The sequence below is a fragment of the Glycine max genome, chromosome 8 (genome assembly GCF_000004515.6).
Source record: "Glycine max cultivar Williams 82 chromosome 8, Glycine_max_v4.0, whole genome shotgun sequence".
Taxonomy (NCBI): Eukaryota; Viridiplantae; Streptophyta; class Magnoliopsida; order Fabales; family Fabaceae; genus Glycine; species Glycine max.
In genome coordinates, this window is record NC_038244.2 from 20,192,026 (window position 1) to 20,218,010 (window position 25,985).

The 25,985-nt window shown below is 32.6% G+C and overlaps 1 protein-coding gene across 4 annotated transcripts; it reads left to right on the top strand.

Moving 5' to 3' along the window:
- Window positions 1-9,242: 9,242 nt before the first annotated feature.
- On the top strand, window positions 9,243-19,645 carry LOC100817937 (uncharacterized). Of its 4 annotated transcripts, none has more exons than XM_041018380.1 (11): window positions 9,254-9,507; window positions 10,140-10,192; window positions 10,289-10,332; window positions 10,454-13,271; window positions 13,365-13,436; window positions 13,943-14,095; window positions 14,252-14,415; window positions 16,522-16,669; window positions 16,759-16,881; window positions 17,237-17,324; window positions 19,261-19,645. In XM_041018380.1, the coding sequence occupies exons 4-11, from the start codon at window positions 10,470-10,472 to the stop codon at window positions 19,455-19,457; spliced, it is 3,747 nt and encodes a 1,248-aa protein (XP_040874314.1). In that variant the 5' UTR covers window positions 9,254-9,507; window positions 10,140-10,192; window positions 10,289-10,332; window positions 10,454-10,469; the 3' UTR covers window positions 19,458-19,645. The 4 variants fall into 4 exon arrangements, with proteins under 4 accessions (XP_040874312.1, XP_040874314.1, XP_040874315.1 ...); XM_041018379.1 differs by having other exon boundaries at window positions 9,439-9,526; XM_041018378.1 differs by lacking the exon at window positions 10,140-10,192 and having other exon boundaries at window positions 9,243-9,526.
- The last annotated feature ends 6,340 nt before the right edge of the window (window positions 19,646-25,985 follow it).

Here is a 25,985-nt window from a genome sequence, read left to right on the forward strand (position 1 = left end):
GCTATAAATAGAGGCCATGTGTGTGCATTTTTTCAACTTTGATCATTTGAGAATTACACTTCAAAGTTCAGACCTCTTTTGAGGCACAAAATTTCGTGCTCCCTCTCTCCTTCTCCTTCCATTCTTCTTTTCCTACCTTCAAGCTCTTATCCATGGCTTCCTATGGTGGTGAGCTTCTTCTTGACTCATCTTCTCCTTGAAGTGGCGTCTCTAATCATCTTTCTCCTTCTCAATTCCGCTACCATTAATCTTCAAGAAGCAAAGGACTTCATTGATGAAGAAGATCCAAGGCCTACAAGCTCCACAAAATAATTAGGAGTTTTGATTTGTCTTAAGACACAAATGTCTTTTACTTAATAATCTACCCTTTTTGATGATGGCAAACAAATACGAATTTAAAAGTTGATGGCAGACTAAAAATGTATATCAGTTAGCAATAATCATAATCTTATTAGATGCAAAAAATAATTTGATATGTGAAAAAAAAGTTTGTTCTTTCATTAGAAAACATCTCATTTTAGTCATCAAAGTTTTTCACATCAAGAGGATGTGTTTTCATTATAAAGGAAAACATATGAATAAAGGGAAAAATAAGGACAAGTGAAAGATATCCCCTTGAGATGATTACTTTTTCAGACTATAGCACCCCCTCAAATGATTATAGCTCCCCCTCAGATGATTACTTCTCCTCCCTATATGATCTTCGTCTTTTACTTCTTCTTCCCCTTTTGTTTAGCAGCTTCTTCATCAAGCTTCCTCAAGAACATATCACTAGAATCATCAGAATCTGATGATAGAGGAATAGGACTGCCTAGAGGAATAAGAGTTTTAGGAGGCTTTCATCTAGTAAGCTTTTTGTAGAAGTAATCTCTAATGAGAAACCACTTGTTAGCTTCCTTCTTAGCATAAGTTTTGTCTTCCAAAGCTTGAGCAAGTGCTTTTCTCATTCTTAGAAGCTTAGTCTCGATGAGTCTGGCATACTCTTTGAGGGGGATCATAGACTTCTACAGCAAGAGCTTCCTAATCAATTGCATCCTCAACATCAAAATCCACCTCTTCAATGATAGGTTACACATGATGAGTAAAGATAAATCTGGAGTGAGTTAGACCACAACAAAATAGATGTTGTGGTCAGGCACAATGTCAAAATCCTTCTTCCACCCGCCATCACTTTGACATGCAAAACCTATCTTTGTCACTGACATAATCTCTTAACCCAATTTTGGACATCACTATGTTGAAGAGAAAACTATATATGAGTCTGCACATACAAGTGAGGTTTGTAGTCCTCAAGAAATTGACATTTTTCTTCTTATTTGTTGTATCTATATGGGTTTTACCATAAAACATGATATCCACTGATGTGTCATTATTTTCTCCTATTTCTTAACCCTTTTTGTCACCATTTTAATTACTGATTAGCCTTAATTGTCAAATTAATTATGCAATTTTATCATTTGGGCTTACTTGACTAATTTTGTGTTTTTAATTTAATTTCAGGAGAATTATAAGCAATTGGGCTTGAATCCGGAATTGGGCTTGGACTTGAAGAGAGCAAACAATTTTCTTTTATCAAATCTTATCTTATCCATATTTTATTTTATCTAGATTTTATTTCATCCAATCTTATCTTATCTTATCTAGATTTTATTTCATCCAATCTTATCTTATCTTGTCCAGATTTTATTTTATTTATGGGCTTGGACTTAAAATAGATTTGTAAGCTTTGGGGCTGAGGACCTATATAACAACACCAGGGTTTTAGTTTAGAGAGTTTTTTCGGAGAGGAGAATAATTCTAGGATTTTAAAATTCCAGTTTTTACTGTTCATGTGCACTGTTCACGTAGAATAAAATTCGTTTTCTACAATTTCGTTTTTGCTTCAATCTATAATTTCGTTTTCTACTGATTAATGGAAGGCTAAGTCTCCAGCGTTGTTTTCTCTTGAGGATCAAACACAACTCTCTTTGAGGTTTTGTTATTACTATTGAATTCTAATTAGTTTTTCCTCTTCACCAATTACTCTGTATTTGTTGCTATTAATCCATGCATGCTTAGTGCTTGATTAATTGTCTCTGCGCTTAATTTACGTTCATGCTTAATGATCAGTTTCATTCATGATTAATTGGCGTATGTGTTGCTTAATCACATAATGACAGCCTTGTGTTAATTTTTGCTTAGTAATTTAATTTAGGGTTGGATTAAGTGGTTGAACTGATTAAGGATAAATTCTCGTAACCTAGGATAAGATACTTGCTTGTGAATCAAGGGGAAACAACATGTTTTAATTATGTTATTTTCTAATTCAAATTGGCTTGTTGTTTAATTTACAAAAACAAACAATCCCCCCCGCCAATTCGTTACTGTTTTATTACTATCTGTTATGAACGTTTGGTTGACCATTGCTCATTGGGAGACGACCTAGGATCACTTCCTAGATACTGCATTTTTAATGTTTATTTGATTCAGGTACGACCTCGATCATCCACCATCTCTTGGTTTATATCTTTCTCCCAGTCCTCGTCAAACAACAAACCTTCCATCAAACAATCACTTACAATATTAATGGTCATAGGAGAAATCATCACCTCCTACCCTTGATGTTCCCTCTAATGCTTACTCATCTTGCCTTGTAGTTCCCCAAAAGAGGGCATAAGGGTCATAATGTCAGGAACTGAACTTCTCCAAAAAATGGCATCTAGCCAACACAATCAAAGAGGTCCTTGACATGGAACATTTCTTCTCCAAACTCTTAACTCATTCTCATCACCATTTCTTCTCTAAACTCGAACTTATTTAATTGATGTACTTTACATTCTGCAATCTTTATCATGTTTTTACATTTCAATTTGATTTCCTTTTAAAGCACTATACATTTAATTTTTGTCTTTCTTGCATTCTAACTTTATTTTTCAGCCAATTTACATATTTTTACTTATTAAAAACATCTTTAATATAAAAACTATAATCTTACTTAAAATTACTTTCATAATCATACTTGAGAAAAATGTATTTTGATTAAAAGCCTAATTATACATTGATTTATGAAAATATCATTTTATACAAAGATTAATCATCAAAATGGTTATTTTTGAATATGATACAATAACATATAATTATATTATAAGATCATCTCTATTCAATTGATCTCATAATTCTTTTAATTGAAAATTATAACAAATGTTGGTTTAAATAAAAAAGAACTTATAATTGCGATTTTGTCACACTAAATAAAATAAGTTGCTTGTGATTGATTAGAATTAAGTGGGAAAACATAACTAGTTCCATTTCAATTACTTAAGCGAATTTCCACCATAAACAGGATGGAGCAACTCTTGTATGTCCAAGTCGAGTTACTTGTGGAGGGATTTTTAGAAATCGTGTAGGGGATATCCTAGGTTGCTTTTCTAAGTCGATGTCAATCTCAAATGCTTTCTTGGAAAATTGGAAGCAACTATGATTGTTGTTGTTAAGACAACTAACAACAAGGGTTGGAATATGTTATGGCTTGAGTGTGTAGAAGCAAGATATCATGATGTTTTGATGATGCCAAAGAAAGGTGCTTCTCAAGTTTAATTCAAGACAATACTTCAAGAAATTCAAGATAAATAGCCAAGTTGATCACTAGAGTCTTCGGAAGAAGTTTCCAAATTGAAAAAGCAAAAGGTTTGACCAAAGAATTTTATCTAAATCATTTTAAATTGGGATTTACTCTAGTAATCGATTACAGCCTCTGGTAATCGATTACTAGTGGCCAATATGCTTTCTAAAAAGGTTTTAAATGGTTTCAAATATTTTTGAAAGCATGTAATCGATTACACAAGGCTTGTAATCGATTACCAGTGGTTTTGAATGTTTTAAAACAACCTTAAGAAATTTGAGTTTAAATTTCAAATTATGTAATCGATTACAATGAGTTGGTAATCGATTACCAGTGTTTAAAAATTCAAATTTCAAATAAGAAGAGCTATAACTCTTCAGAAATAACTATGTAATCGATTACACCATTATGATAATCGATTACCAGTAAGGATTTTTGAAAATAATTCCCAACAGTCACATCTTATAATTTAACTTTTGAATGGCCATCAAAGGCCTATAAATAGGTGACTTGGGACACAAATTTCCTTAGAGTTTTCATTGACCAAAAAGTCTTATCCTCTCAAAAGGTTAAATTGTCTTATCTTCTAAAAATTCTTTGGCCAAAACACTTGCAATTCAATAAGGAATTATTTGAGTGCTTCATTGTACAATCTGTTTCTTACAAGAAAGATATCTTCTTCTCTTTCTTCTTACTCAAGAAAAGTGATTAAGGGACCGAGAGTCTCTTGTTGTAAAGTGATCTGAACACAAAGGAAGGGTTGTCCTTGTGTGGTTCAGAGATTGTAAAAGGTTTTTACAAGATAGTGGAAATCTCAAGTGGGTTGCTTGGGGACTGAACGTAGGCACAAGGTGTGATCGAACCAGTATAAACTGAGTTTGCACTTTCTCTTCCTTAAGGAAGTTTAGTTTGAATTGTCTTATAATAATTCATAATAAGGGTGCATTGAAACTTTCATTAAAGAAGAGTAAAATTTTTAATTGAGGAAATAGTTTGTGATATCTTAATTAAACCCCGCTTAAGATATCTGAGGCCACTTGTCTAACAGAGTGTGATTCCAAGTCTATTGTGCAGGTTTTCAATTTCAATAATTCATATCCTTGGAAAATTTAAAATTGTTGGCTTATTTGTCTTACCTATACTCGTAGAATGATGTTTCAGGTTTCTCACATATATCATCAAGAAAACTATTGTGCTAGTAGGCTTGCTAACTATGGATTACAAGTAGAAAATTACATTTGGTGGAATCTTGTCCCTAATTTCATTAGTTCTTGGTCTTTTAGGGATAAAATGGGTTTACTCAATTATCATTTTTGTTTATTTGTTCATGGGTTTAGGCTTTATGTCCCATGTTTGTCTTTTATTTTATTTATTTTAAATATTTAAGATTTGTTGGCAAATGAATGGTGGTAAATCTCATGGTACCAACATAGTTGGGATTATGGGTTTCTATTGTGATTACCTAGCAATTTTTTTGCTTAAAAAACTTGTACTATGTGTCTGAAAGTAAAAAAAAAAAAAAGGTCTACTAGCATATACCATAACCACTTGGAGTGCACCTTAAAAATTGTGGCTTAAATTTGAAGCCATGGTTTTTACACACTAGACATGATTTCTTGTTGCGGCCTAAAGTAAAAAATGTTGTAGTAATGTATATTCATTTGTTTTTTGTATAAGATATTTTAATATATTACATTTTAGGTGTATTTAAGATAATCAAAGTTGTAACTTGCAACATACTCCTTCTAAAAAAAAAAGTAATGAACATTAATAATCTATCAACCAAACACACATATATTCATCTTGAGGATTATGCATGTAAAAATTTATGTAAATTTAATATTTACATATATGTATTTATATAACCACATATATGTATTTTTATAGCCAACATTTTTTAACCACGTATCATTGACTTCTTTATACCACATTTTTTATGCCAGAAATAAAGAAATTAGGAATTAGGGAATGAAGAAACATGTGATAGCAAGTGTGATTTTAGAAGATTTTATGGGATAATTTGATTGATGGGAGAGAGTATAGATAAAATCACAAAATATTCTTTATTGTAAATTACTTTTCAAAAGAAAGGTTTTTTTTTTTTGTCTAGAAGAAAAGGTGTTGAATGTTACCTTACTCCTTTTTAAAAACTAGTGGGAGTAAGTTATATATATATATATATATATATATATATATATATATATATATATATATATATATATATATATATATATATATATATATATATATATATATATATATATGGAGAGATCAAATTATACGAGTGTAACTTTGACAACTACTAAATTATTTTTATAACTTGATATAAAATATGATTTCAATTGATTTAACCGTTGAATTATATCTATTTATTACCAAGATTATTTGTGTCAAATTTTCTCAAATGCAATGTGGTACCATTTGTCAAAAAATAGCCTACGTGCGTCCACACGACACTCTCACTTAGGAAAACTAAGCAGCAAGTGTCGAGATAACCCTGGCATGCACAGGAAACTCCCCCCATGGTGATTAGCCTGAGTTTCAAGGGAGTTCCAAACTGAGTCACATGCCCCCAAGTACAAGTATTTTCCATAATTATGGTATCAAATCCATAAATTATAATAAACTCCCCTCACCTATTGTGAGTTCTTTGTCAACTCCTCTTTGCGTCACTTAGAGACCTTTCTCGTTCACGTTCGTCGGTTCAAACGCAGAGTTCTATATACCAAATCGAAGAAAATTTAGTATAGATTTCAAAAAGAAAGTTAATAATAACATTCAGGGGGGTCAATTACCCTTATCAAAACAAAAAGGGCTAAGGGGTGTTTCAGGTTCTACTACAAAGAGATGCCATTTTGAAATTTTGATCACACTAATGTGATCGGGGTTCAGGGAAGGTTATGAAAATAACATCAATTTTATAAAAGAACTTTTAAACATCTCATTTTTAAGGGTTTTTGAAAGGGAGTGTAAAAACATTTTATTATGGTACCCAAAACACAAGATACACTAAGAAAAGCTCAAACTAACTAGGAGAAAGACAGAGAAGTCAATATTACCTTAGAGAAATCACGAAAGAAAGGATTGAGAGCTTGTTCTATACTGAATCCTTGAGGTGAGTTCTGAGAATTACACTTCGATTAAAGCATTACTCTCCGTTCGGTGGTTCGGCGACAAGCAACGACGACTCCTGGTGGCCACCAATGGTCGTGAGTGGTGGTGGAGGAGGAGTTAGGGTTTCTGGGCTGAGGTTGAGAAGGAAGAGAGCTCAAAACACGTAATTTTATGCTGTTGAACGTATTTATAATCTGTAGATGTCGTTTAGTGAGACTAGCTCAAAGCAACTTTTCATGTTGAAAGCAATTCCTCTCGGGTTGGGATTTGCACGAAGTGCATCATTTCGCGCTAAGCGTAATTCCTCATGGGTTGGAATTACGCTTAGCATGCTTCTCTCGCTAAGAGGGATGCCAAAAAAATTTATTTTGTAAATCCCAACGATCAGAACGTGAAAACATAAGTTAGAAACCTACAACCCAAATTTGAAGGCTATCCAACGGTTGACAAGTCTGGGATTGCAGTTTTACCGGAACAGGTTGAGACAAAACTTGGAACCTCATAATTTCAACCTAAGTCAATAAATCTCCACATAACTCAACATCTACATAAAACAAATCAAACATGGCTAATTCACACCCTCAACTCATCCAAATAAATCACATAATCAAATAACACGAGAAATACATTAAACATCAATTTACAGTTAGTGAAATTTTAGGGCATTACAAAATCTGATAATGACCAACAATTCTTCGATTACTAAATTGAAGTTAAAATAAATAAATAAATAAATAAAAATGATTCTTAGAAGGCTAATGCTATTTTCAATTGACATAACATATAGTTCAATATCATTATTTGATGACCAACTATATTATAATTCATTAATGTGCGAATATCAATGGCAACATATGGGTTTCAATACTCGATTAACAGTCTCCGACTAAGTATAAAAATGGTCTTTTTGATAGACCAATTCGATTAAGTATTTTAGTACATTATTTTGACTAAGTGTTAAAATGTTTTATGATATTTTCACTTTGGCAATAATTGGTTTTAAAAAGTATTATTTTCATGCTTCAAATAAACATTTTTTGGGGGCTTTTGTTGGGGTGTGAGTAAAATTTTCCAAGTGTAGAGATTCTATGTCATGTTCAAAAATTGGTTTGATTTGATTTGATTTATTAGATATAAGGTTGCTTTTGATTGGTGTTTCAATGAGGAGTATATTATGATTGAGTCGAAAATGTTTTTCTATAAGTTGATGTTATGGTTAAGTATTGACATTCGAATAAAGTGCATATATTATTTAGAAAGATTTGGAAGTCATTTGATTGCATGATCGAATGAGGATTTGATTACCAAATCGATAGAAGCTTACTTGAAGTGTAATGATCATTTCAATGAACAATCGAAATGTGAAAGTTGATAAAGAGATTTGCTTGATGAAACATTTAGAAAGTTTCTAAGTAGTTGGTGATTTCGATTTGTGAAAAGAGTTTATGAAGACAAATCATTCAAAAACACAAACAAAAATCTATTGAAGACACATATACTTTCGATTGCCCATTCGAAGACAATTATCCGTGATTTTCCTATAGAAGAAATGAAGACAATTATCAAAGGTTTTTTCGATCGACGAAATGAAAGGGCAAATGACAAAATCTTAGATAATCTATTTGAATAAGCTATACATGTGTATAAATATTGAACTTTGGCCATTGAGATGAAAAATTATAAATAGGCACAATGATAGTCATTTTTCCTTGGGAAGAACATTTGCACAAGTTTCGTTTACACCACCATGTCGCACGTGAAAAGTCTACCGGTTCTAGGAACAATGTGTATGTTCGACCTGCATTTTAACACAATTTATCTTTTCTGCCATTCATTTTCTTTTGATAAATTTACTTTATGCAATTCTATACTTCTACACTTGTTCTCCAATCTTCATTTATTCTCTAAATTCTTTCTCTTTTATTTTTCTTCATTTTATATTGTATTTCAATTACATGATCAATTACACAATCATTTTTTTTTGTCTAAATGACACATCTCCTATATTGGAAACAATCCTACTCGAGCTAGATAGGATTACTATGGACGACAAAACCTTTCCTCTATTCGATTGCTAAACAAATTTTCCAATTGTCACACTACAGATAATGTAGCAATAATAACTCAAAGGCTTGATTGCACTTTTTATTCCCAATTTTTTAATTTTTGGCAAATTTTACTCCCAAAATTTTAATTCTTGTGAATCTTCATTTTACTACTAACATAATTGTACTTTTTACTTCTAACTTATTATTTTTTGGCATATTTTACTTTCAATTTTTTAATTTTTTGGTGAATTTTACCTTTACTTTTTATTTTTTTTTTGAGAAATTTTACCCTAAAATTTTGTGTTTATTAATGAATAAATGAATAAATAAAATTCACAAGATTATTAAAAGTTGAAGGTAAAATATATCAAATTAAAAAGTTAGAATAAAAAGTAGAATTAAGCCTAACTCAAATATTTGCAAGGGTATTTTTGTAACTCCACAAAATATCCAAAACTATGTTCAACACAAAGTATTAGAAAGTAGCGGTGTGGAGAAAACAAATTTAGAGAGGGAATTTTCCGTTTTTCTAGAGAGAGAAAGATAAAGCGCCGTCATTTTCCGGGATAAAGGGTCGAAGCAAGAGCAGACTCTGAAGAGATAATAGCTTAATGGGCGAAAACGAGAGAAACCGGAAATGGGTTCTTTTGATTTTGCCCTGAAACCTCTGTTTCTGATTCAAAATTCGTTCTTTTTTAATTTTCAATCTTTCCGTTTTTCAACTTCAGCAAACACAAAGACAAGGTTTTTCCTTTTTCATCAGGTACCTAGATTCATTTTCATGTTCTGTTGTCTGTTTTTTGCTGTAACAGAATGGTAGAACGTTAGAGTAATAGAATGCTAAGTTGATGATGATGATGATCTTGTGTTGATGACGTGTCTGTCTTGTGTGTTGAAATCATCAAAGCATGCTGCTATGGCAATGAAATTTATTTCATAAAAAATTATATGGGCTAAATTGATTGCTGAGATTACAAGTTTCCATAACTGTAGTTGCAGGACTAGATGCTTGTGTGCAATTTATTTAGAACTTAATCAACTCCCACAGAAAATTTTCGCTTGTTAGCTTGCATTTTGTGACATTGATGTATTGTCATACAAGTCATTCCCAAATGAAGATAGGTTATCAAATGTGGGTGTGTGTGTGTGTTAGTAAGAGAGAGAAAGAGATTTTAGATGTTATACCCAGTTTTATGGCCACACATGAGAGACATAATGGTCCCCTGGCCATGGAAAGGAAGCTAGCGTTGTCCACCAAATGGCATTTTTCTACTGTGCAAATTCATTGTTCTGTCTCAAAATTTGAAGTTGCTTATGCTTCTTTATAAATTAGTAATTACTTGGCGTCCTAATGGATTTTTTATGTTATTTTTCAGCCAATTATCCAGGCTATCAATATGTAACTTGGCATTTATAGTTGACCATAGAGGTGTGTGTAATTCATTTGTTTCCATCTGTAGTGACCATATTGGTGCATTTTAATTTGTTGCTTATACTGCCTACCTTGATTCCATTTTGTTCACAGGGCAACTGCTGTACAATTAAGTTGCACTTTGTTGGAAAAAGAGAGTTAGTCTTGTCTTGAGAGTTTCAAAGATTTCAGATTTGTCACATATTTATATGGTGTCTAAGAGTTACTAAATGATTTTTTTTTTTTTTTTTTGGTTTCTTAATGCATTGTTCTCTTAAGAAATAGAAAAAATGTCATGATGGAACAATCGGGGTTCTACAAACAGTTTCAATGCAATACCATGGAACCTAGGAATGAAGAGTTCCAGTCTGGATCTCAATCAGTAATTCAGGACCATATGGATGGCATGCATACTATCAGAAGACCGCCTGACTATAGCATGTCAGATTTTAAACCAGTACTTAATTATTCAATACAGACAGGTGAGGAATTTGCTCTTGAATTCATGCGTGATAGGGTGAATCTCAGGAAGCCCGTATTTTCAAACGTTAGTGATTCCCATTCCAATTACGCAACTGGTTGTATGGAACTGAAAGGCGTCTTAGGAATCAGTCAAGCACCTTCTGAAAGTGGGTCTGACATTTCTATGCTTTCGAAAGCCGAGAAAGGTTCAACAGAGTTTAACAGACAGAGTACTTCATTACATGGAGACAGAAGCAATTATGGGTCAATTAGATCAATACCAAGAACTTCATTGAATCAGGAGAATAGTCGATTTGTACGTGGGTATGGCTCTTCTGTTGGTTCTGACAGCTCATCAACAATGATGAAGTGTCTCTGTAGCTTTGGTGGAAGAATATTACCACGACCAAGTGATGGAAAGCTAAGGTATGTTGGAGGTCAAACTCGTATTATTCGTCTAAGAAAGGACATATCTTGGCAGGAGCTCATGCAGAAAGCATTACCAATCTATAATCTGGTTCATGTACTAAAATATCAACTTCCTGGGGAAGATCTTGATGCTTTGGTATCTGTATCCTCTGAAGAGGATTTGCAGAATATGATGGAGGAATGTAATCTTCTAGAAGATAGAGAACGCTCACAAAAGCTTAGGTTGTTTTTGTTCTCATTGAGTGATTTAGAAGATGCTCAGTTTGCTCTCGGTAGCATAGGTGGTGATTCTCAGGTCCAATATGTTCTTGCTGTTAATGCCATGGACTTTGGATCGATAAACAGCTCAACCCCACTAGGTGTCAGTTTTTCAGCAGATGATCTACATGAATTGGAAAGGCAAACTGCGGAGAGGGAAACTTGTAGAGTTACTGTAGAATCTATAGGTGTCAGCAATGCTCCCTTGAGTAATAAATCTGACTCTTCATTGACTATTCATTCTTCACAACCAGTTCTACCAAATGCCTCTAATGCTTATGAAATCAATCGACTGTCTTATGGTGATCAAATGACACAAGTTTGGGATTATAGTCGTCAATATTTTGTTCATCATGGCCTTACTTCCAGTCATAACCCTGTTGTTGGAGAGACTCCTGTTCCTATGGCTCCTCATCTGCTGAACAATCAACAAGGGGTTCTGAATGAAGATAATCTACCTAGTGGATTACAAGTACAAAATTCTCAGTTATCTACAATGCAGGTAAAAAAGATAAGCGATAGTTCAGTTAAACAAGGGAGTGACCCTGGTAAAGTTTTATCCTCAGAAACCCCATCCCCTGCTATCTCACAGCCCTTTGATAGTTGCTTGAAAAGTAATTTTCCTGAAGCATCGGTTGTAGTTACCATGCCTGAGGGGCATCCACCTTCATTGCCTTCAACAAAAAAGGTTCAGCACAAGGATTATGAAGAGGCCTCTTTTACTTCTAGCAGTACATTTGTTCCTTCTTATGTTGATTCCCACACCAATGCAATTGATTTGAGTTGTCTTCATCCTCCTCCACTTCCTGAGAGAGTTTACTATTCAGAAAGAACTTCGAGGGAGCAAGTGGAGTTGCTGAATCGTTCCTCCAAGTCAGATGACACTCACAGTTCTCAAATTCATGTGTCAGATATACTTTCTGATGTCAACCCAGAGGGTCTAACAGAATCTGGTGACAACTTGCATGATGGTAAAATGTTGAATCCAACTGAGGAATTGGGTATTGTGACAAAGCCCTTGCTTGCAGATGGCCATACCATTGACAATGGGTTATCCAAAAATCTAATGAGCAAACCGTTGCCTGATACAAACAGTCTGGTTAAGTCCAAACTTTCTGAGCACACAGATCCTGAGTTGAAGTCAGTGTTGCCCAGCAATGAAGGAACTAAAGATGTTGAAACTGAAAATTATTGTAAAGATAACAACACCAAGCTCTTGGTTGATGAAACCGAAACCAAAGATGGTAAATCAGATCTTCCTGCTTTTCATCATGTTTCGTCTGGTAAGCATCTTGATGATCTAGCATCCAATCTTCCTGAGATTGATTGGGGTGAAGCCTCAGGGAAGGAATCTTGTGATGGCTGTATGGTACAAGAACTACCTGTATTTGTAACTGGGAACATAACCAAAGATGTTTATCAAGATTTCCCTCCAAATGTTGTTTCTGAACAATCTCAAGGTGACATTCTTATTGATATTGATGATCGATTTCCTCGGGAAATACTTTCTGATATGTTTTCTAAAGCAATACTTGGAGAAGATCCCTCCAGTCTACATCCACCGCCTGGAGATGGAGTTGGCTTAAGCATAAATATGGAAAATCATGAACCTAAAAGATGGTCATATTTTCACAAGTTAGCACAAGAAGGGCTTGATAATGTCTCTCTAATTGATCAGGATCATCTTGGTTTTTCACCCGTGATAGTAAAAGCAGGAGATAATAGAACGCATCATGTTACGCCACTAACAACTGATGGACATCCTCTACATCATGAAGATTCCCATCTCAATTTCAATGAAGAAAATCAAGAGGACTTGCATAGAATGATTGCAACTGAAACCACTGTTCTGAAGTCCTATTATAATCAATCCCAACTTAAGGAAAACGAGAGTATGCAGTTTCATGCTATGATGGAAAATCTAAGAATGCAAGAGTCAGAGTTTGAGGTACTATTTCAAGTTTTCATTTTTTTTTTCTTTTTGGTTAAGGTTGCATGGATCTGCTTTTCCACTAACAAAAGATCTTTTGCTTTAACTTAGGATGGCAAATTTGATGCAAATAGCAATCTACCTCCACTTGATCCTTCTTTCGGAGATTTGAGTACTGTGCAGGTACAATCTCATTCTTACCAATGCTGCATTTCTTATGTACTTTTATGATTCATGGAACATGTTTTTGATATTTTTGGCAAACTGAAGCCTCTATAGCCCTCTCAAAGCCTTTCACCTGCTGGAAAGTTAGTAACTGATTATCTGACTTGTGTAAATGGATTGTTAGTGTATGTATTAATAATTGGTAATAAACTATGTTGCATTGCATGGATAAGGGTATGAGTATTGCATATGATTCAATTCACAAATTTGACAATTTTCTAACTATGGGTACAACAATATAATATATGTGTGTGTATCTATATCTCTGTTGATCACATATGCTTAGTTGTCTTTATTCATATATCCGTGCATTAGAGCTAATAAGAAATGTTTGGATATGACATATTGCAGGCATGGTTCTTAATTACTTCTTTAATTGTGGTTACATAATTTTAGTTGAATTTTTCAGAGTTCAGAAGTGTGTATTTGTAGTAATAGTTCATTGTTTCTGATGCAATTGGTAGGTCATTAAGAATGAAGATCTTGAAGAGCTGCGAGAACTAGGTTCTGGTACCTTTGGGACTGTGTATCATGGAAAGTGGAGAGGAACAGATGTTGCTATTAAAAGAATAAAGAAGAGCTGCTTCACTGGTCGATCATCTGAGCAAGAGAGACTGGTAAGTTGTTATTTAATGGCTGTTGAATAGCATGCACTTTTTTTTGTTTTAATTAAAATGAAATAAGAAAAAGCTTCATTTTATCATGATTGTTTGAAAATTCTTTAATGAGAAGGATATATTTTGAGGTGAGTTGAAATTTGACTCTATTATCAGACTGTAGAGTTCTGGCGGGAAGCTGACATTCTTTCCAAGCTTCATCATCCAAATGTGGTTGCATTTTATGGTGTGGTACAGCATGGGCCAGGAGGAACAATGGCCACTGTGGCAGAATATATGGTGGATGGTTCTCTTAGGCATGTATTACTTCGCAAGGATAGGTAATGCATTTGAAAATAGGTCTTGCATTCCTATTATAGTGCATAACATGAAGGCTTACTTTGCCTCAAATTTTATGAAATGCATGATTTTGTTTTTTGATCAGCAAAGATAAATATATATATATTGAAGTACCATAGGTACAAAGATTACAAGTAAGGGTTGTCAAGCAAATGGTTCCAAAATCAGACTAGAGACAGTCTGAAAGGGAACCAAACTGACTAATTGGCCATGAATTGACAGCCAGATACATAATATATCCTATCCAAAGCATTCTCTAAGATTAGAGGACCATTGATTATAATAGATTACAAAATGTGGCTCAAAATTTCTGAGCCAAGTCCACAACAGAAACAATGCATCGTCCAGCAATTTGTTGGCATTGAAGGTGCCATTAGAGAAAAGTAAGTTGTTCCTCTGCTTCCAAATTGTCCAAGTCAAAGCCAGCCACCAACACTTCCATCTAGTAGCCCCTATTCCAGCAGCCCTACCAAGTGTATGTTGAAGGAAATGCAACCTGGGATTTTCTGGTAAAGCCACGAAGGTGTCAACCCAAGATAATGACTCCCACCAGATATGAATAATTTTACTGCACTGGAAAAATAAATGCCCTGCAGTTTCCTCACTGGTCCTGCAGAATGGGCACAAGCAATCACTCATCTCAACCTGTCGTCTTCTCAAATTTGTCTTTGTTGGCAATCTATCTTGAATTAATCTCCAAGCAAATACTGAAATTTTCTTTGGGACCTTTAACTTCCATAGCTCCGCAAAAACTCCATAATTGCTGGCCTCTATGATTTCCCCCTGCAGCAGATTATACGCACTTTGTGTCGAGTAAATGCCGCTTGGCTCCGCTTTCCAAACCCACTCATCTCTTCTACATGGATGAACTGTCTTGCCCTCAATATCATTTAAAAAGCTGTCAGCAATGGTAACCTCACTATCAAATAATGATCTCCTCCACCTAAAGTCCCATTCCCACCCAGAATTTGTGTGAGCTCCCACTTGCTGTATGACGTGGTTTTGCTGATTGGAAATGGAATATAGTCTTGGATACTTTGCTACTAGAGATATGTCATCATTAATCCAATTATCCTCCCAAAATTTTATCCTATCACCACAGCCAACCCTCCACGATAATCCATTCTAAAAAGCGCTTGCAAGCTGTTGATGGTGGAGGGCCTGTTTTAGGTCCCGCCACCAAATGGAATCAGTAGGGTCCGAAGATGCTACATTCAGGTTCCTCCAACCTCCATATTTTGACTCTAGCACCTTTGCCCATAAATCTCCATTGTGGTAGAATAGGCTCCATTTCCATTTTCCCAACAGTGCAAGATTGAAGTTTCTAATATCTTTGATGCCCAGTCCCCCTTCTTCCTTTGAACGGCACACCGTTTCCCACTTGATCCAAACAATCTTATTTTGATCAGCTCCGCCACCCCATAAGAATCGTCTTTGTAATCTAACCGGCTTGTCTACCACTTTGCAAGGGACCCTGAAAAAAGAGAAAAAATAAATGGGAATAGATGTTAAGATAGACTGTATCAGTGTGACCCTCCCCCCAAATGACATATGTTTTTGCTTCCACTTTGATAATTTTCTCTCACACTTGCTGATAATAGGATCCCATAGTTGGCATCGCCTTGGGTTTGCCCCAATTGGTATACCCTAATAAACAAAAGGAATAGACAGCAGGCTACAATTCAAAAGGGTAACAGCCTGTTGGCTCCACTGGTCAGGCATTCGAATTGCAGCAACACTACTCTTTGCAAAATTTATTTTGAGACCTGCAACGAGTTCAAAGCTCCTTAGAATGACCTTGATTGCCTTGACATTTTCCATTGTCGCCTCACCAAAAAATATTGTGTCATCAGCATATTGTAAAATGCTGAGTTCCACTCTATTGGCACCCACCTGGAAACCTCTGAACAGATTTTTCTGAATATTTGTTAGGATAACTTCATGATGTGGTAGAATCTGAAGTCATGGGCACCACTAAAGTTTATTGTGTCAGCAAGAGCATTTGAGTGATGAATTTCATGTCCAGTTTTTTATTTTTATTTTTATTACGAATTTGGTTTAAGAATCTTAGCATTATTGTTTTTAAGGTATCTTGATCGTCGCAAGAGGCTGATAATTGCAATGGATGCAGCTTTTGGAATGGAATATTTGCACTCAAAAAACATTGTGCATTTTGACTTAAAATGTGACAATTTGCTAGTAAACTTGAAAGATCCTTTACGTCCAATATGCAAGGTATGTAGACTGTGTCTGGTAGTATTTTTCTATCAGTATGAATGTCACATTTTTGTGTGTTAAGAAGACTAAGAAATTTTCTTTCCCAGGTTGGTGATTTTGGCTTATCAAAAATTAAACGCAATACCTTGGTTACTGGTGGTGTGCGTGGGACTCTACCTTGGATGGCACCAGAGCTGCTGAATGGAAGCAGCAACAAGGTCTCTGAAAAGGTAATATTTCAACCTATCTCTTGCAAAAGGCTTTCCTCCAATTGCATGACAAAATTGAAATTTAACCAGGGAAATGAATTGTATTGATTTCTTTTCTAGATGTTGAAATTTCCTAACTCTCACATGATAACAAAACTCTCTTTACCAGTTCACAATACTCTGGTCTTCAGGAACTTCCTGTATAATTATTTTTCATTTTAAATTTTGTGCACTTAAATTCTCCTATTTCATTCCTTTACTACTTTTGAATTCTGTTGTTCATATGGGATATTTGGAATTTACCTCAATCATTACTGGGAAGAAAATTCTTCAAATTTATTTTAGTTTGTCACCCTTGTCTCCCTTATCTGTGTAGGTTGATGTGTTCTCCTTTGGCATAGTATTATGGGAAATTCTGACGGGTGAGGAGCCATATGCTAATATGCACTATGGTGCAATTATAGGTAATATCTTATGCTCTTTTTTTATCTGTACTGCAGTGGAGCCTGAACTTTAGTCTTTTTGTGTCCTCTTGAAATTGGCACTTTGTATTGAAGTAACTAGCATTAGATAATATAGACAATACAATAGAGCAACGTTGTCAAAATTGAGATTTTAAATAGGATCAGGATAAAGGAGGGGAGGGGGGACTGGCCGTAAAAGATTCAAAATAGCAGGATTGTAACATGAATTGTAAAATCCTACTAAAACTGCAAAATTATACTTACGCACATTAAGATGCTTAGAAAATAACAGATAATAAAAATAACCTTTAAATCACATCATTAAACTGAACTTAAACTGGTAGAATTGTGAGTTGCTTTGACTTCATGATTCCGCACTCCCAACTCACCAATTCCACTAGAAACTGACTTTGCTTGCGTTTTAGATTGCAAGCACACAGAAAAATTGCAAAATTGTGTAATTCCATGATTTAAAATGCGATTTTGACAACTTGGAATTGAGTTTTCTTGTTTTCATTTTATTTTCTTTCAATTCTCCCAAAAATTTGAGGAAAGCTTATATTGCAGGCTCTTTGAACTGTGCCTCACCAGCTCTTTCTGAATTGACAAATTAGTGTTGAGAACTTGAGATTTAGGTGGGGAGAGGTTGGGCTTTTGAAAGAGCTAGCTGATATCATTTTAAAATATGGTTAAAGAATATTAGTTAAGCTGCAAAGAAGTTAAGTTTATACCTGGGACTTTTATGCATTACGAGAGATATGTTAGTTTCTATGTGATAGGACTTGTATAGAAATTGTTGATTTTATATTAGATCTTTTGAACCGAATAAAATCTAATGCCTAAACTAAAATTACTCAAACGGCTGAGAACAGATTAAAAAAACCATGAAAAGATAAATCTCCTGTTGGAATACACTGATAACTACCAGAGTAACAATTAAATAATGGGAAATCAGTCTACATGATTGTTCTAGTTTAACTATTGGTCTCGAAAAATACCTGCGGTCTTTATAAAAGGAAGATACTGACCCTTGTTTTCCAACCTTCATGTTATTTTCGTACCATGTGTCTATTCTGCTTAGAAGGAAATAATATCATGTGTCTATTCTGCTTTTTTGGACTGACTAAATTAACTCTTGGATCCACTTGAGTGTTGGTGAAGTAACTAGAGAAAATGGTGGATATTAATAAATCTTTGAGAAAAATATACTTTTCAGTCTAATGAGTCCTGAATTAAGCAGCCTTCTTTTGTAAGTCTCTATCATTCCTCCAGCTGCTTTGTTGATGTTAATTTTTTTGGAAATGGATCAAGTTTTTATAAGAAACTGATAGACTAATCTGATTGGATTAGCTTATTTTGTATTCCAAATAGTTTTTTTAATCAAAATCTATTGGAAGAAAATTGAAAGCCATTGTCCTGAAAAATTATCAAAACGAAACATGCTGTGCTCACATTCAATGTTTGTATCCTTACCTTAGAATGGTTGTAGAAGTTATTTCACCCGCATACTTATGGTTGTTTTTAGCTTTCTATCTAGAGGGTCCGTATGGTTCAGATTTTAGTAGAATTAATTTTGGAAAATATTGATGCTAAACAAATTCATTTGTGTAGTATGTAAATGATATGTTAAAAGTGAGTTTAAAAGATTTGGTTCTGTTTGACTGGTAAAGTAGAATCACTTTTGGAGGGTACACATAGGTATGCTTTTAAAAATCTTGTGGCTGCTGCACTAATAAGTATTTTCATTTCTCACAAAATCAATTCTATCTACTGCAACCTTGCTTTTATACACTGTGAGAGTTACACAAACACATTAATGACACACTTGAAATCGATTCCGTTGTCCCTAAATGTGATTCTGGTCAAAACAATTCCGGCCAAAACAAACAGGCTATAATTTGTGTAGAACTGATCACTAATTTGTCTCCCCTTGCAGGTGGGATTGTAAATAACACATTAAGGCCAATCATCCCAAGCAACTGTGATCATGAATGGAGAGCACTAATGGAACAATGTTGGGCACCCAATCCTGCAGCCAGACCATCCTTCACAGAAATTGCCAGTCGTTTGCGCATAATGTCTGCAGCAGCAGCTAGCCAAACCAAAACACAGGGCAATAAAGCATCTAAATGAGTTACATTGTTATCTTGGCATCTCTTAATGGTGATCCATGGAAGTAAATTATACAAGGTTGGTTCCATACACTGTAGGGTTTTTTTCTTCTTCTTTTTCTTACCATAATAATCCAATACTACAAGTGCAGAGTTGTTGTATACCAATGTTTTACTACAAGTGCAAAAAATTGTCATTCAATTCCTGTATATTGGATATTGTTTTTCTTGTTCCTTTATAAATTCTTGTAATTGCAAACATTATAATCGGTATTACTCGTCTAGACGGCAGCGTTAGTGATGTGCTGCTAGATATTTCAAAGGGGAAGCGAGCACTTTTATTTTTCGAAAGGCAAAAATTATTTTATTAAATCAAAGAGCTTATTTGAACACAAGGTGTGTCAAAATCAAGCCATAATAATAGTTAGGTTAAATTGCAATTTTTGTAATTTTATGATTTTAAATTTGTGATTTTGATCTTCCGATTTTTAAATTAAGACATTTAATTTTTTTATTTTTCAGACTAAGCAATTTTTGTCCTTTTGTCACTTGACCATTAAAAATCAAACATTAATTTTGATGTGACATATTAGTATTGTCATTTTTAAATAAAATGAAAAATAAAAACTATTTTAATAGCAGTTGAACACATCCATGATCATTTATTCATAAACAAGACAATAAAGTATTAACATATTTTATTTTATCAATTATATTAACATTATTTTTTATGTATCATTATTTAAAATTTGAAAAAAAAATTAATAACTCTTGATTAATGATACATAAAAAACAATATTAATATAATTAAGTAAACACAATAATTGTTTTATTATTTTGTCTATGAATAATTTTATTTAAATAATTAGAGTAAAAATAATTTATATATTGAAATCAATTTACAAAAATAATTATGTAAATAATTTATATATTAATTTATGAAATTTCATTATAAATTAGTAAAATAAAAATAGAAATATGTAAACTATTCAAAATAAAAACATATGAATGATATAAAATAAAATTTAAAATATTTACATATGAAATAATTATTAATTTATAAATTTTGATGGTTTGAAAAAAATTGATAACTTTTAAGTAATGATAGTAAGAACATGGTTATCAAACTCTCGAGTTAACTCGCTAACTCTTACGAGTTTACTTACCTTCTTGTGAGTTGACTCTTGAGTAAACTCTTTTTTAGTAGACTCTGGGTAAATTTTATAAACTATAAGTAAACTCGATAAACTCTCGAGTTTGCCATCGAGTCAACGAGTCAGCAAGTTAAAAAAATTAGACGAAAATGTAAGTTATTTTGGATTATTTTTTGTTTGTTTAATGTTCAACATATTTTCATTTAGTGTGTTATTCTCAAATACAAGAATTCTCACCTTTAATAACATCAAATCTCCGATGAGAATGATCTATCACTACTATAACATATCCAAGTTATTATCTAGTAGTGATGCATTACTAGACTTGGTTATTTAAGTATTGAAAAATTTATGATTTACTATTTTACTTTATTATATTGTTGAAATATTTAATTGGTATGTTATTTATAGATATTTTATTATTGTTTTTATATGAAGTGTACTCTTATGAGTCTACGAGTTAGAGTCCATGAGTCGAGTCTATGAAACTTTTACGAGTTTATGTAAACTCTCGAATTTGATAACATCGCGTAGGAAATAATGTTAATATAGTTAACTAAACAAAACAAGTGTCTTTGTGGTTAATTGTTTTGTCTATGAGTATAGAGTCATAAGTTTAATTTCTATTAAGACACTTTATTTTTTTTACTTCATTTAATATTTTTTACACAAGCATCATGTCAATCGCTTATATAAGTTTACGTTAGCCCTGTTATGTAACATCAAAGTCAATGTTTGATTTTGGACGGTACGGAATAACCAAATTGGTTATATATTCTGAAAAATAAAGGACTATTAAAATAGAGAGATCAAAATTAGAATTTAACTTAATAGTTAAAAAAAAAAATTAATCCGTCTTAAGATAAAAATTTGTATATTTTAGTCTTAAATTTTGGCTATGAAATGGAAAAGAACATTTTTAAATTTAAAAGATTAAAAAATATAAATTTTTATTTGAAGTACTTAAAAAAATAAATCTTCTAATTTAAGATACTAATTAAGCCTTAAATAAAAGACTAGAACTACGCATAGAGAGTCCATATTTTGTGGATACATCAACGGTTTGGTTTGCAAAAGACGTGAGATATCTGGCAGTGATGAAACTTCGCCTTGATTATTTGGATCTCTTCAACTGATGATGCATGACACCAATGAATTTGCTCACAGCTAATGCATAATTTGTAGGGATTTTCTTCCTTATCCAACATATTTCTTCATACACCACCGTAAAAGAGAACAATAAAAAATATTCTTACATAACGCTCTAATCAGCTAATAAATTAATTATGTTAAAAATTAATTAATGTTGTTATATATAACTTTAAAATTTTTAATGTATATTTAATATATATAATTTTATATAATAAATTTTATAACAATTAATTTTTATCTAATAATTTGTTTACATATATAAATTTTTATTAAACCTATGATTTTTATCTAATAATGTATTTTTTCATATATAAATTTTAAATAAAAATTATAGGTTTAATAAAAATTTATATATGTAAAAAAAATATTATTAGATCAAAATTAATTGTTACAAAATTTATTATGTAAACTTATATGTGTATTAAATATATATTAAAAATTTTAAGATTATATATAACGATATTAATTTTTTTTAACACAATTAACATATTAGCTTAGTTTCTTAGATCGTTGTGATCGTTGTGCTAATAATGTGAAGGCTGTATAGGTTAGAGACCTGCATGAACCATTATTTTTTTGGTTCTCCTAAAATATGCTGGGTGCAGGAACAAAATTCCTAATTTCTAATTGGCTTTCTAATGCATAATAATTTTGTCATTTTTTTTATAACTAGACGTGTAATCCTCCCATGGGTCGACCCATTTCTAAGATAAAGTGGCATTTTTAGTTGTTATTTTATGTCTAAACCAGGGATCAAATTTTAGATCTTGATTAACGAACCTAATTGTTAAAATCACTTTTGTCAACAACTTTTGATATTTTGTGATTTTCTTTTAAAGGATGATTGTAAATTTTTTATATATATTTATTTAGAGTTGTACTAATAATTTCATTTATTTTCTTTACTAATTTTGTAGGAAATATTATGTGTTGATTGATTTTAATGTTAAATACAAACTAAATTTTAATATTTTTTTTCTGAAAACAAAATTTTATTTTCAATTTAATTAAATTTTTATTTTATAGAATATAATAATGTTTGATCATGATTCAATACATAAAAACATACAAAAATTGTTAATTTTTATCAAAACATTTATGAATATTTTTTAAGCTATTATGTTTTTTAAAGCTTTAAGTTATTATGTTACTGTTGAAATTTGTACTGTCTGCAGTATAGGATTTAGATGCAAACAATTCTTATACTTTTTGAGATAACTTATAAGATTAACTTGGTAGTAAAAGAAGAAAGAAAAAAGATAATGAATTTAATTTTCCGTTAAAAAAAAATTAACAATTAATAACTCCCCTTTGCTGGATGAAAAAAATTATGACAGGATTTAATTGCAAATACTTTCTTTCTCTCACCTCTTATTAGCCCTCTTTCCTCCGGAGACTCCACTCCCGATCAACCCTCCTTATTCATCCTTTTTTCATTATTCTCCGTGACATTTCCTAAATTGCTTGTATTGGAAAATGGACATGCACCACCAAACATAGAATTAGTTATGCTATCACATGACACTTCACTAATTACATGTGCTATTTGCTTTTATTGTTCCTCAATGCATCAAACACACTTTGGAGTAGGACCTTGGTTAATGTTTTCTATGTTAAAACTAATACTGCTGTATTAAATAATCCAAGTAACCTATTGAGAGAAAACTGTAAATTTAAAGAAACAAGCAGGAGACGTCCTCTGGCTAATATAGGTCATAGGACATTGTTTGGTGTATAAATTGAAGAATGATTCAGATTGGATTTGAAGACAATAAATTGGATTTTTTATGGTTATGTGAAATTATATTGCCTATCAAGGGAGCAACCTAGATTTTCATGCGGATTTATTTAAGTGTTTCACCTATGGACTATGGAACTAGTATGAATGTATGATCTATTTTACACATTTCATTTCGTTGGTCACTCTTATTGTGTTCATTCATTGAGTCCATTTCAAAAAGTTATTCTCACACACACACACACACACACGTAGGAAGCATGCTAAATAACACAAGAAGGTTGTACTCTTCTAAGTTGGATCCCAATCCGATCCAACACATACTTAGCCTATTTCCACTTTGTGCTTTAGGCTCGAGGGCTGTGTTTCCTCTAAGTTTGATCCCAATGCGATCCAACACATACTTAGCTTCTTTACACTTTGTGCTTAAGACTCGAGGGTTGTGTATATTCCTTTGGAGTCTTAGTCTGATATGATCACCTTCCTAATCCTAGTCCGATCTGATCACCCTCTAGATCATGGTTCGATCCGATCACGCCTTATGATGTATACTAAGTGCGCCATAAACCATAAGGTTGATGTAGATATAATTACATGCCACCGAAATCCTTAGGATATGAAGTAACATTTTGATACACCATAATGCCTTAACCCATTAATATTCGAGGGGGTGCATGTTGTTAGAAAATTGAAATAAAATAAAAGAAATAAATGAGAAGAAAATGCAAAGCCTTAAACTAAACAACAAAACAACAGTAGCAAAATAATTTCAGTTGACAGAACATGAATCAACAATACAATATATCATACAATAAGCACAAAGGAAAATAATTTAAGGGGGGAATTTTTAATTAGTCGGGGTTGAAGCACCCAAAAATAATTTTTTATAAGAAAAGAAAAAACAAAATTTAGAGAGAAAGAAAGTTAATTGTTTACTCTCTTGTGTGTGTTTTCTAGAGAGGAAGATATATATATATATATATATATATATATATATATATATATATATATATAAGTAAAACTACCTGACCGTTGAAAACCAACGTGAAGATCAAAACAAACCTAACAAACACGTAACAACTTGCATTGACCCACTCAAAGCAAAATCTTAGAAAAGATAAAAAAATCTAATTTTATGTAACAAATTCTAAAACAAATAGTTTATTTTATAAAAACAAAATTAATATGAGTAATATATTTTTATAAATTTTAAATTATAAAACAAATATTTACTAACATTCCCCTACATAATTTAAAATTTTAAAGTATTTTTTTTAAAAATAATTTGTATAGAAACGTAAAAGAAAGAGCATGTGATATTGTATTTTGGTATAAGGAACCTTTTGGGTTTGAGCCTTATACCTAGTGTTTATGAACTTCCGCCCAAAAAAAATGTAGTGACTTAATTGTCTTGAACTACACCTTCTTTAACCGGACTTTAGTATACAACCCCTACAATATTGTCGTTTATTTAGGTTCTAAACAGTGGTAGCGCGTTACATGGTCTTGCGCATGTATCTTGTTTCGTGAATGTCACTTAGAGATTAACCCATATCTCTCACAGTGGCGGCCCCACCACCACACTCACTAGGTGAATCCTCAAAGAGTGGTTTGTGAACCCCACCCCTACAATAATTGTCATCGGATTTATTAAGAGATACTTTTTTATATACAAAAAATACACGTATATAAATACCTCAACCTTAATATTGCCATAATTTATAATACACCTTGTCATAGGAATGAGAAACGGAACAATTCTGCAAAATTTTATTTTTGTGTACTTTAGTCAACATGCAATTTCGTTGTTACCCGTTGAACTCCATTCATGGGATCACCAATCACACGGAGACATGTGTCCATTGTTGTAACTAAATAATGGGCTCTAGTCTCATTCTCCTCGATGACTCAAGTACTTGTTGGCGTGTTAACCCTTTTATAAGCGGATCCACAATATTATTTTCTGACCTGACAAAGTCAAGAGAAATGACACAATGAGAAATCAAATTTCTGATAGACTTATGTCTCACTCTTAAGTGTCTTCTTTTTTCATTAAAATTTTTGCTAGTAACTTTAGATATAACAACTTGACTATCACAATGCATTGAAATATGAGGTATAGACTTATTCAATAATGACAAATCACATAATAAATTTTTAAGAAACTCAGCCTTACTAGTAGCAGTATCTAAAACAATAATTTCTGCTTCCATGGTAGAATGTGAAATAATAATTTGTTTAGCAGATTTCCATGATACTACACCACTAGCTAAAATAAAGACATAACCACTTGTCGATTTTGTTTCATCAAAATTAGAAATTCAATTTGCATCACTAAACCCCTCAATTATCGATTCTACAAAGCCTTTAGGTTGACTCATAAATTTCTTCTTCTAATTCACCATTTAAAAAGGTAGTTTTTACATCCATTTGATGAATTTCTAAATTAAAAACACAAACAAGTGCAATTAAAACCCTGATAGTAGTAACTTTAGAAACAAAAGAA

What these genes read in the sequence shown, in the direction of transcription:
- LOC100817937 (XM_041018378.1), top strand. Translation starts at nt 9,401, where the DNA reads ATGGGTTCTTTTGATTTTGCCCTGAAACCTCTGTTTCTGATTCAAAAT. An exon ending in CACTTTGTTGGAAAAAGAGA is followed by an intron (nt 10,333 to 10,453) that starts GTTAGTCTTGTC and finishes TGTTCTCTTAAG; the next exon opens with AAATAGAAAAAATGTCATGA. An exon ending in TGCAAGAGTCAGAGTTTGAG is followed by an intron (nt 13,272 to 13,364) that starts GTACTATTTCAA and finishes GCTTTAACTTAG; the next exon opens with GATGGCAAATTTGATGCAAA.